Source organism: Rhinolophus sinicus, linkage group LG14 (assembly GCF_036562045.2).
Source record: "Rhinolophus sinicus isolate RSC01 linkage group LG14, ASM3656204v1, whole genome shotgun sequence".
NCBI lineage: Eukaryota > Metazoa > Chordata > Mammalia > Chiroptera > Rhinolophidae > Rhinolophus > Rhinolophus sinicus.
The window spans coordinates 50,171,409-50,182,843 of NC_133763.1; the positions used below are offsets into that span (position 1 = coordinate 50,171,409).

The 11,435-nt window shown below is 41.1% G+C and overlaps 1 protein-coding gene across 3 annotated transcripts in view; it reads right to left on the reverse strand.

The window, feature by feature from the left end:
* Positions 1-11,371, reverse strand: part of RNF115 (ring finger protein 115) — a 55,201-nt gene extending 43,830 nt beyond the window's left edge. Inside the window, exons 1-2 of one of the 3 annotated variants that reach the window (XM_074318755.1) lie at positions 11,009-11,146; positions 7,781-7,897 (exon numbers count right to left, since the gene is read on the reverse strand). Coding sequence is in view for 1 of the 3 variants with exons in the window: in XM_019739910.2 (XP_019595469.1) it covers positions 11,009-11,110 (102 nt within the window). In the remaining 2 variants the exon portion in view is untranslated. Of the gene's footprint in view, positions 1-7,780; positions 7,898-11,008 lie in introns of all 3 variants that reach the window. The other 2 variants (XM_019739910.2, XM_074318754.1) reach the window with 2 other exon arrangements.
* Positions 11,372-11,435: the final 64 nt, after the last annotated feature.

Sequence of the window (11,435 nt, forward strand, 5' to 3'; positions counted from 1 at the left end):
ACAAACCTCTGAATATCCTAATCTTCAGTATTAGCCTCAAAATAGGGACTGAGCAATGCTTCCCAACAGCCCGAGTGGTTAATAGCAATAAACCTGAAGACAAACAAAACGGGACTGGAAACAATGAGCAACAAACCAGCTGCGTGAGGTCCATCCTGCAAGTCATTTCATCAATGAAATAGTGCCTGGAACATAGGAAGTTTGCAACAAAGTGTAGATTCTAATAAATTCCTCTGAACAGAATGTGGAGCCCTTCTCAAAACCATGCTCCATAAGAAGGTATTAATCAGTGGTCTGTTAAGAAAGCAAAACAAAATAAATCTGGGAAAGGTTGGATTAAACAATAGTACTGAGCACGTTGCTTTACTGAATGATTTTCAGAACCATTAATATGCTCTTCTGTGCAGGGGAAGTAGAGGGATGGAGGCAGGAAGATTCCGTGTGCAGCATTTTACCAAGATTCTGAACTCCAGGCACACGGTTTGAGAAACACTGATTTAGACTACTGATTTCCAGACTTTTGAGTTTCCACAAAGCAGTTTTATTTTAAAATTTAAAAATTAGGAACCCACACAGGACTGTCAACTTCTTTATTTTGACAAGCAAAAACATTTTTTTTTAATCACCACCCAGTATCACTGTCATTTCACTTTAAAAGTATCAGTTTACACCAAAAAGATAGGAATAAAGAACAGACCTTTAGATGAGATTAAATTAAATAACTAATTTTTAAACAAAATAATTTAGTGCTGTCCTTTCTCCCATGTGCCCACAGAGCAATCCCAGAACCTCTGATACAGACCTTTTCATCAAAATACAAATAATACTTGGAATTCTAGCATAGACTTTCTATCAGTGAGATAAGAAAACGTTACAAGTATGATCTCATTTACTTCAGGAACATTCAGGTCAGGAAAGATCTCGCGTACAAACTGGGCCAATGAAAGTAGCCACTGACCATTACAAAGTAAGAAAAGAATGAGTTAACTGAATAGAACTTTAAGAATAAAAGGAACAGAGAGATATTTATAGAATAGTTCTGAAAAGGAAATTATCCCAGGCCAAAGTTCTCTGTCACTGAATCCCAAGTCTTCAAAAAAAAAATGAGATTTGAATTTATTCAATCAACATTACCAGCATTAAGAATGTATTGCTTTGCTTCCTTTAACAAATGAAAATCTTGGTATTGCTTTGCTTTATGATGTGCCCAATCCTAACATTTTCAAGACTGTTCATTATAAAATAATAGAGTCTGTACTCATGAAGGAGAGTCACTTCAGAAGGAAAATTTAAATCCCAATAAGGATAATTCAGGGGATAGCACATGATTTTCTGTGAAAAAACTATAGAACAAAATTCTCTTACGCAAAATCCAAAAATACCCCAAAGCTCAAATCACTAAACCATAGATAGTAATAAACATGAATGTTTCATTTTACAGAAAAGGAAAGTTTCATTGTACAGAAAAGGAAAACTAAGGCCCTTGAAAGAGTCAATAATTTGTTTAGATTAAAATAAAACATTTTCCCCCCACAGTGCTATAGTACCATTTATATATAATTAATAAAATCAATAAAACCACTATAGAAAAGGCTGGTAACAGCTGTGAAATGAGGGCTATTAGATCTACAGCTTGCAGCCAGTTTATTCTGAAAGCCCTTTCCTACCATTTTTAAACATAGCTCAGACCCCAAATGGGCAAAAAGACATTCACTCTCATCTTGAGATAGCTACATCATCGTAATGTTTAAACAGAAAGTGAAAAGGAGAAAATATTTAAATCCTAATTTCACTACTCATTTTATGAATTTCTTTACTTCTTCCTGCACATAGCCGGAGTACTAGAACGGTTCCTTGAAAAGAGTAGGCACCAGCAAAATTATTGAATGAATGCAAATAGACTATTGCTATTACTGCATGATCTAGTGCCTATTACGTTAATGTTATTATCAAACAGATTTCCAACTGCTATACTTCACAGAGTGTATGTGTGTCCCCAAAGAAATATCCAGACTCAGACTCGATTACATTCAGGAATAGAAACAGACATACATACCCTTTATAGAATTAGTGTTGGAGGGTGACACAGACCTATGTTACACTGCTAACCTGATTAAACACCTTGGGAACTCTGAATCTCCTCATCTAATGTTGACTGTATGTTACAACAGAACGCTAATGTAACATTAAAACTAGTCTCCCTCATCGAAACAGCAAACTACACTTGGCACAGAATAATGAACCAATAATTTTAGTGATGAGTAAAATAAGATTGAAAAATTTAGGGAATTAAACACTTACATGATTTTCACTTAATATTATTTTCAACCATTTTTTAATGTAAAACATGCAAATTAAGACTAGCAGTGAAAGCTAACTTGCTTAATTTTCCTTTTACATGTTATTAAACAAAAAGTAAATGTGCCGTATAGTTTTCACACTACATCAGCAATCAAAATAGAGTTTTTCAAACCAACAAGCTCAAGGTACAAAATTTCCCTTCCTCAACCTAACTTGTCTTTAAGTAGGTACATTAATGCCTCTAAACATTCGCAGTGACTATATTACAAGATCAGAACCTAGTAACTGGCACTGTAAATTACAATCAAGGAACCAACAGCTTACTAAATCTGAGAATAAAGTACTTCAGACTACCACTTAAAGTACAAGCAGCAGTTAAATTCCATTCAACAAATTCAGTTACAAATGATGACTGAAATAACTTTGCTTAAAAAGCCCATCAGCTGTTCATCTGGAAGGCAGGTGACTATGGGAAGCTCCGCCATTTATAGCTGTCAGATAGAGAAACAAAGTCATCTTCAAAAGCAAGAGGCTCCAACTCTGCGTGCCACTAATGGTAAGCGGTCCAGCAGACCATTTCTGGGAGCCAACCTTTCTTTTTTACTCATTAACCTACAGGTCTGTGCTTTGTTTTATGAACACTAGTCTGCCCATGATTTTCAACATGTATAAAAGCAGAAAGTGGCAAGAAGAAAAAGCCTACAATTACAATTCCTTCATTCAACAAATACGTATTGAATGTACCTGGCACTGTTCTAAAGACTGACTGGAAAAGAAGTAGCAATAAGAGTGATGAGGAAATGGGAAATTTAAAGGCATAGGAGAACTTTAAAGGAAAAGAAAAGCAAATCTAAAGGACAAAGAGTGCATCTCAAAATACGTGAAAAGTACTGCACGAACGTAGTGAATAACAAGCAAGAGGAAAGAAGGGTGAATAATAAAACGGGAAAACGTTTTCCTGTCTGACTAGCAGGCGTTCTCAATGAGGACAATACAATCATCTAGGGGACATTTTGGACATCTATTGAAGTGTTTTCGTTTTCAGAGTGCAGAAGCCAGGAAAGCATAGGAAACTCCAGCACAAAGAAATGTCTCTATTCTCAAACTTCACACGGACAGTTAAGTAGATAAAAAAAATCTTCAAAATTGTCAAAGCCTAGGACCTAGCTCCATTCTACATATAAATACCAAGTCTTTCTGTATAATTTTAAGAGGCACTAAATGCTCAGAAAAACAACTACTGAATAAAGTGAGAGAAAACTGCACTTTATTTGTAATTTTACCAAGAACTGTTCACCATTCTGGTGGTTTGCCTCTCATGGTATTTAAGCTGCAAATACCCTTAGAGCAATCTACTCGGGGAGCTGTTTAAGTTTATGCCTGGTGCCAACATCTACAACAATACAGACATCGTTCTGTTACGGACAACTTGAGTATTGACTCTGAAAAAGGCAGAAAAGGGCATGTAACCATAGGATTTTTTCTTTCTTTTGAGAATGTAAATTCTAAGCATGGTAAAAGTAAACATAATGAAACTTTTACTGGAAGGTGGTTCTCTAGGTTTATTCAAATCTGCACATCAGAGGCAAGGAGATGAAGATAACCTCGTCTAGGAAGAACTTCCTCGTGACATTTGTTGAAATCATCAAGGAGAGAGATTACCCATCTTAACAAATTTTCAAGGGAAACAAAACATACTGCCTATTTTGGGAAAAGGGGCTGGACAATCTATTTAACAGACAAGAAAAGTGTGCCCAGTTTAAAATCACGAGAGCCAACTAACTAACTTTTATTTGATACACACTCATCTGGACACCTCTAAGGAACTTTGAACTGCTAACAAGAGTTTAAAAGCTTTCAGAATCTAACCTAAACTTCTGTATGTGAAACTATAAGAACGATCTAAAATGTTTCTACTAGGTCCTAAGGCCCTATTTCTCTACAAAGATTGCTCATTCCTACACTACGTTTCAATCAAAGACGACAGAGTTCCATTTCTCTGAGTGCTCATTCAAGCTTCCAATAAGGGCTCCTGAGTGTCATTTTACAGTGAGATATACAAAGGCAAACTGAGACGGTCCGATGACGTGGCACCAGTCACATGAAGAATTAGTATTAGAACAAGGATTGATAACTTCAATTCACCCTCTCCACCATCAGTTTGAAGAAACTAAGTTTAAGCACAGAATTTCCTGAGCTCATGAAACTGAAGAGCTGTAAGAGAAACACAGAAAGTGAAACTTGATTGATGAGCTATAGAAAAACTACAAGTTGGGCTTGCCTGCTTTCTGTTTTATTTTGAAACTAAAATTTCCAGTTGTCTTAGTAAGTTACACACAATGTTACTACCTAAATTACTTCCCAACTGACAAAAAATTTGGATACCTCTCTTTTAGAAGTTACCCTACAGTGTGTAACTTGAGAGGAGTGAGTGATCCAATTCCCCTGGTCTCAGTAACTACAAAGAGAGAAAGTGACCCCAGCAGTTACTGCTATAATGGAACAGCAGTCATTAACCACTATTCTAAACAATCCTTCCCATCAGGGCTTTGGCTAAAACTATAAGGTCTATTTTACTGAAAACTCTCAGGATCCCCAAATCGGAAATCAAAACTATATCAGGACAAAACCTTAAGCATCCCTGACTTAAGAAGGCAATGCCTGGCGGCCGGATGGCTCAGTTGGTCTGAACGCAAGCTCGGGTTGCCAGTTCGATTCCCACATAGGCCAGCGAGCTGTGCCCTCCACAACTAGATTGAGGGACAACTTGGAGCTGATGGGCCCTGGAAAAACACACTGTTCCCCAATATTCCCCAATAAAATTTATTTAAAAAAAAAAAAAGCAATGACTATGCCTTTGTCCTTCTACACCAGGGTTCCTCAATCTCAGCTCTCGATATTTTGGGCCCCATTATTCTTGGTTGGGGGGGCGGCGGGAAGGGCTGTCCTGCGCATTGTAGCATGTTTAGCAGCACTACTCCACCCACTAGATGCCTGAATCAACCCTCCAGCTCCCCCCAGTTGTGACAACCAAAACTGTCTACAGACTCTGCCAAATGTCTCGTAGGGAGAAAAGTGCCCTTGGTTGAGAACCACTATTCTAAGCTGTCTCCTTTACTGCTCATCGTTAAGCTGTGGAGAGATGAACAAGGCAGCATCACAGGCTCATTCTTAGGCCCCTTCTAGTGTGAAGATAGAGACTAAGAAGCAATCCACACCTTTCCTCTTTTAATAAAACGGCTGTCTAAAAGACCTTAGCATCCTCTCCCTGAACATACGTAAAGGTCATAAAAAGCCAACTAAACATAAAGAAACATGAAGTGTTAGCATCCAATCAGTACTTCCCCCCAAAACACAAGGCATTTCACCCGCAGTGAGTTTAAATTTTTATTCTTCCCCATACTGAAAAAGTCCCAGATTTCCCCAGTACGTACATGTCTATTTATCAGCAGAATTTCAAGACTAGAACTAGCTTTCTACCCATAAGAATAGATATTTCTTATTTCCAGATTCTTGCAGGTAAGCTATTGCTATATTACGTTATTATACTAAGCTATTGCTATTGCTATATTACGTTATTATATTAAGCTATTGCTCTATTGCTATATTACATTAGGTAAACTATCGCTATGGCTATTTACTGACAGTGCCTGTTCAAACTTCATGTGATAGACAGAACCTGCATTTTGTACCACTAAAGCCTTTTAAAGATCTCACAATACTAAAGCCACTACTTTTTAAATAGAATTATTGGGTATATTCAACTCATCGTATTACTTATTCATTCAAGAAATATTTAATGAGCAACTGCCATGTAGAATCAGACAGATGCTAGATAACCAAGTAGACTTTTTAAGCTGCTAAGTCACCAATAGCAGAATTTAAGTTAACCTAACAATTAAAACCTCTCAAACGCAGCTCAAATCACTAAATTCCTTCCCCCAGTTCAATAACACTACCAATTTACTCAGGCGCAGCTCTGGGATCTAAGAATCATGCAACTTAAAAAGCAAGGCCAGTGAGCTTAGAGTTTTAAGAATCACAAAGTCTTTAAGAAATCTACTTTTTAGCTCCTCTTATCAGAGAGCGGTTAGAAAGTTCTCCTGTATTAGATGCATTACAAGTACCTACGGCACAATGATGACCTGTGGAGCACCAGGTCAAAGCCAAACTAAGTAACATGACTTATTAATAAGAATGACATTTTATTAGGTCAAAGAAGGTGATATAATAAAGAGATGGGAGAGGGAGAGAGCCTGCTCATTCCCTCAGGCGGCGCCTCAGAGGTGAGCAATACTCTGGCAGGCCTTAGACTGGTCTCTTGTCTCGATTTGGATACTCTGATGTCCATACAACACTTAAGAACCTCATCAATACCACAAGTAGTTTACCCTGCATATGATTTCTCTCGCCTGTTTAATGACTACCAGATTCAACCTCATAAGGTAATATTCCCTGGCCCTGATTTAAAGGGGGTGGGGAGTTAGTACAGGGATGCACTGACACCTTTACATTCTGTGACACAGCCCTCGATGCAGCATAGTCACTCCATCACTTTGACGTTACACTGTCTCGCAGTAGGACAGGCAGGTGAGGTAGAAGGTTCTGTTGTTTTGAAAATAATTTTAAGTTACTTAAATATTTCCTCTATCAGCTGACGATAAAAAAATACACAATACCATTCTACTCCATCACATATAAAGTTGAAACCCTGGAGTTTCAGACCACATAATCAAAATCTCTTATTTTAAAATCCAAGTTTAGTACTCACTAAATTTTATTGACGTGAATTGATTTCTAATCATTAGGGTGCTTCCAGTATATCAGTATTCTAAAGAGAACTATAGTTTTCACTGTAAACAGAAAAACACTCTTAAATAGACAAAGAGATTTCCAAATCAATATTCACTTCTAGAACGTAGACTCTTTTGAAGCCGAACAGATAACAGTAGCACTGATCATTTTCATTGTAAAATTCCCTTCATGGTTTCCCCACATTTCCTATCTTCCTTCTAAATGAAACTTTTGTTCTCTTATCTGGGAGGATCCAAACCAGACACACGAAGCTAAAATGCATAGATTAGGATCAGCAGTAAGGAGTTACTGCACCAAATTCATTCAACCGAATGTGGCTTAACCTGGATAGCTTTAGGCATATTCCAATTTCTCCCTGAAGTTATAGCCAAAACTATTTCTTCTAATATAGACACTAATCTAGAGTAGAACTGACAAGAAAAAATGATAAAAACCTAAGGTAGTTTCAGGGCAAACGTTAGGTAAGCTATTGCTATTGCCTATACACACTGCCAAATGTATCAAGAAGAGCTGTATCCTAGAGACTGCAGAAGGGAAAAGTTGTAAAAACCTCGCAGCATAGTCCCACTAACACAATTATGACGCTGCTATGCAGTGAATAAACGGGCAAGACGTGAGATGGCTGTGAAGCAGTCTTTCCCACTGATTGGGAGAAGAAACTTACCTACGAAGCTACAGCTCATTAAAAGCTGATGTAAAACTCAGTACTCAGCCTCAGGTGTTCAGAGGACAGCACTCATGGGTGATGGTTCCCGTGTTCCAACTTGCACAAAAGTACCCCCTTGAAATGCAAAATAAGTCAAGACAAAGAAAAACTTTATTTGTGTGAAGCTGGGTCTTCAAAAAGACATGCAGATTTCCCAAAACTGTCATCCAGCTGAAGAAACAATGCATTCCTAATGTATGCTGAGTCCTTACAGTGAGGGAATCTCAAGTTTATATAAAAAATTATTTTAAAAATCTTTTCAGTGTGTCCTATACATATGAAAAATCATACTACTGACTTTTTAACAGTGTTTGAGTTCGTGTTTAGATAGCAACAGAGACAGATTCGTACTGAACCAGCCACTTACTGACCTGTCATTCTTCCAACCAACATTTTCCAGATGACAGTCTGGGTTCAGGATATAGAAACGGTCATGAAACAAGATGAAGCTCACTGGCTGATCTACGCATCAAAACTCTACCCCTGACATCACTGCACCTTTTCTTAAAAATGCATAAGTGACTTCCTAAATGTTTCTCTTCTCCCTCAAGGCACTCTTCCTCTCCTGCCTCAGTCTACGCTGTTCTCCTCAATCTGGATTCCACCCAGCCCACAGAACTCAATTTAAAACCCATCTCTCACTCTTTCCTTGGCCTCCCCAATGCTAGCATACGGTATCTCCCTCCCTCTGAATTCTAAAGCACTTCTTATCTATCCCCATTCACGTTTTATTGTTAACTATTCCAGTTTGTCTGGTCTTTTTGAGGTCCCTAAGGGCAGGAAGCACACATAGTCCTAGGTACTGCCTTCAGGACATCCAGCAGAGAACCTAGAAACTTGTGGTATGTAGAAGCAGTCCCAGTCCCGTTAAATTCAATTGTGTTAGGCCTCAATTTACAAACCTGGCATCAGAGATAATAAATCAGACTAAAAAGATCAATAACTTCACCGCTGGGCATCAAACTCAGGTTTAGAAAAACACCTAATGTCTTTCAAATTATCCCTTTCCAAGAGCACTTTACAGTGAGGACTTCAGGTGATTTAAAAAATAAAAAAAAAGTTGTGGAAAATTAGGCTGTTTTCTAGCTCTTAAAGGCAAATAAGTAAACCACGATTAAAAAGACCAGAAGAACTAAGGTCACGATGTTCAACAAAGCATCACATTCAACAACATGTCACTGGTCACACACATACTGGACAAATCCCAGGCTCCATCTTTGTTGTCAGCGAGATTTCTGGGAGCTCTGATGTCCACTGGAAAAAAACAAGGTACCTGCTCTTCCCAGCACTGAAACATGGCACAAAGCACAGGTGCATGCACATACAAATCGGCAAGCAAACTAAGTAAAAGTAACAAGCATACTGACAAGAAGAAAATTCTGAGATGTTTTCAATTAAAATTACAGAGGCCAGAGTGACAGACAGAACAGTTAGCCTGTTAATAGCTGTGGACCAGCTCTGACAAAAGATTGCTCACATGCCTTCCATTGCCTGGAGGAATTTGGGATTAATTTCCAGGTGGCTATTTCCGCAGATTATTCCAGCCAAGCACCCCTGACCTCCAGGAGCCTCAGCTTTTTGTTTACACGTGGGCTTTCCGGACTGCTGCCCACAGCCAATCCACAGGAGGGGACATTGCTTCTTGTGGACTCTGAGCCTATTTCAGAGCCGGCCCCACTTCCCACCCCATGCGTATAGCTAATGGAATGTAAATTCTCTCAGACAGTTTACACCTTTCTTCCCCCTTCCTGCTACCTGATGTATAAAAAAAAAACCTTGCAAAACTCCGAAGGTGATGGACATGTCTTCTTTCCTACCAAGCTGGTGGTTTAGACTCAATGCCCCAAGACGGTCTTCTCTTTTGTCTGGCAATGGCCTAATAAACCCTTTCCGTGACAAAGACTTGAGGCCTAGGCCAGTGAAGTTCAAATTTTGTGTTTCACAAGATGAAACCATGAAGTTGGGGCAAACAGAAAGGAAAGAAAATGCCACAAAAGCCTTTAAAAAAAAAAAAAAGGTACAACTTTTAGGTGAAAAGGTTAAAATACCCTTTAGGCGTTTATTCACAGGACTCCACTCGTGTGTCTAATAAGACACAGACATACTTTAATTCACTAGGCTTTCTCATAGGTTGTATCTGAGACACTATACAGTTCAGTTGTTAGGGAGACACCCTGTCTTAAGACGGAACCTGGATACTTCCAAGGAAAAGAACCCTAACTCATTCCAAAGATGGTTGGCCAAAAGATTCCTCTTCACCCAGGTGTGTCTCCCTGAAATAACTATAACCCAACCCCAACAGCTTCTGGGGTTGGCCGGCATGCTGCAGAAGCGCTTTCTTCACTCCCTCTCTAGGGACGGACTGACCGTCTGGCAGAAACTGGTGAGAACCAATTAATGTCCGAGGATGCCGTCCCCAGCATCCTGCCCTGGATCTTTGCATTAAGCGACAGAACGGGGCAGGGGCGGGGCAGGTAAACGGTGTTCAAGATCCTGGCAGCCCAACAACCAAAATAAGCAAGTTGAAACAACATGTCCTGCCTTCTTCCTAAAGCCATTTCCTCCGATAGTGAAGAGGGAGCGCAGTCTGCGAGTCCTTAGTACTGTTTTCACTTTCACAACAACGCTGGGAACCACTGAAGAGCAAAATCCCCCTCCGCCCCAGTTACCTTCCAACCCTCTGCTTGCCGTGCTTCATTCCCTAGAGACAGCCGAATAGAGGCCATCCTCATCAATCCGCTATCTGGCTTCATTAAGGACAGGGTGTGGGGGGAGGGTCTGGGGAAAAGTGGAAAAGGAAATGGGGAAGGTGAGAAGCTGCAGCAGAAAGAGTCTCGATTAGGGGCGAGGTCACTGTGGGAAGGACACAAGGTGAGGACGAGTGCAAGGAAATCAAGGCGAGTTGTCAGGGGAGAGGACTTGCTAAGGAAGAAAACAGGCCGAGGGGGCAGGTCAAGAAAGGAGAGGGAGTGAGGGGCAGGTGGAGCGTCCGAGGGGGAATAAAAGGCTGGGCGGGAGTTAAGGAGCAGCCAGGGCCGGGACGCCCGGGGTCTGGGGTCGGCGACCAGAGACAGCAGCATCTGGGAGACCGATTTCAAGGGTGTGAGGGGAGCTTAAGACCCACTCCGGGACTTCGGGGCGAGGAATCCACGCCAATGCCAAACGCAGGGGACACTGGGCGCTTACCGGTAGTTTGGGGCTGACCTCGCCCTTGCAAAAGTGGCAGAAAAACCGATGCGCGGCGACGGTGGCGCCTGAGCCCGCCCCGGCCGCCGAGGCCTCCGCCATTTTTCTCTTCCGCCGCGGCGGTCCGAGAGGGCAGCCGGCCCGTCCCTCGCCAGGCCGCTACCTCCCGGCTGCAGTCGCCTCCGCTGCCGCCTCGGTCGCCGCTTCCTCACTCTGCCCGGCAGCTCCAGAGCCCAGGTCAGTCACGTGAGGCGGCCGGGCGTCGGCGCGGACTGCGACCCCAAGGCCCGCCTCCAGCACTGAAGAGGCACAGGAAGGAGAGTCCGCCCGCCGGCTCCTCCGACAGCCTTTCGCCTGTCCTCCAACCTACCAGCGAGAAGAGAGAAAGAGCGTCTCCAGAAACCACCGAGACTCCGGGGTAGAGCGG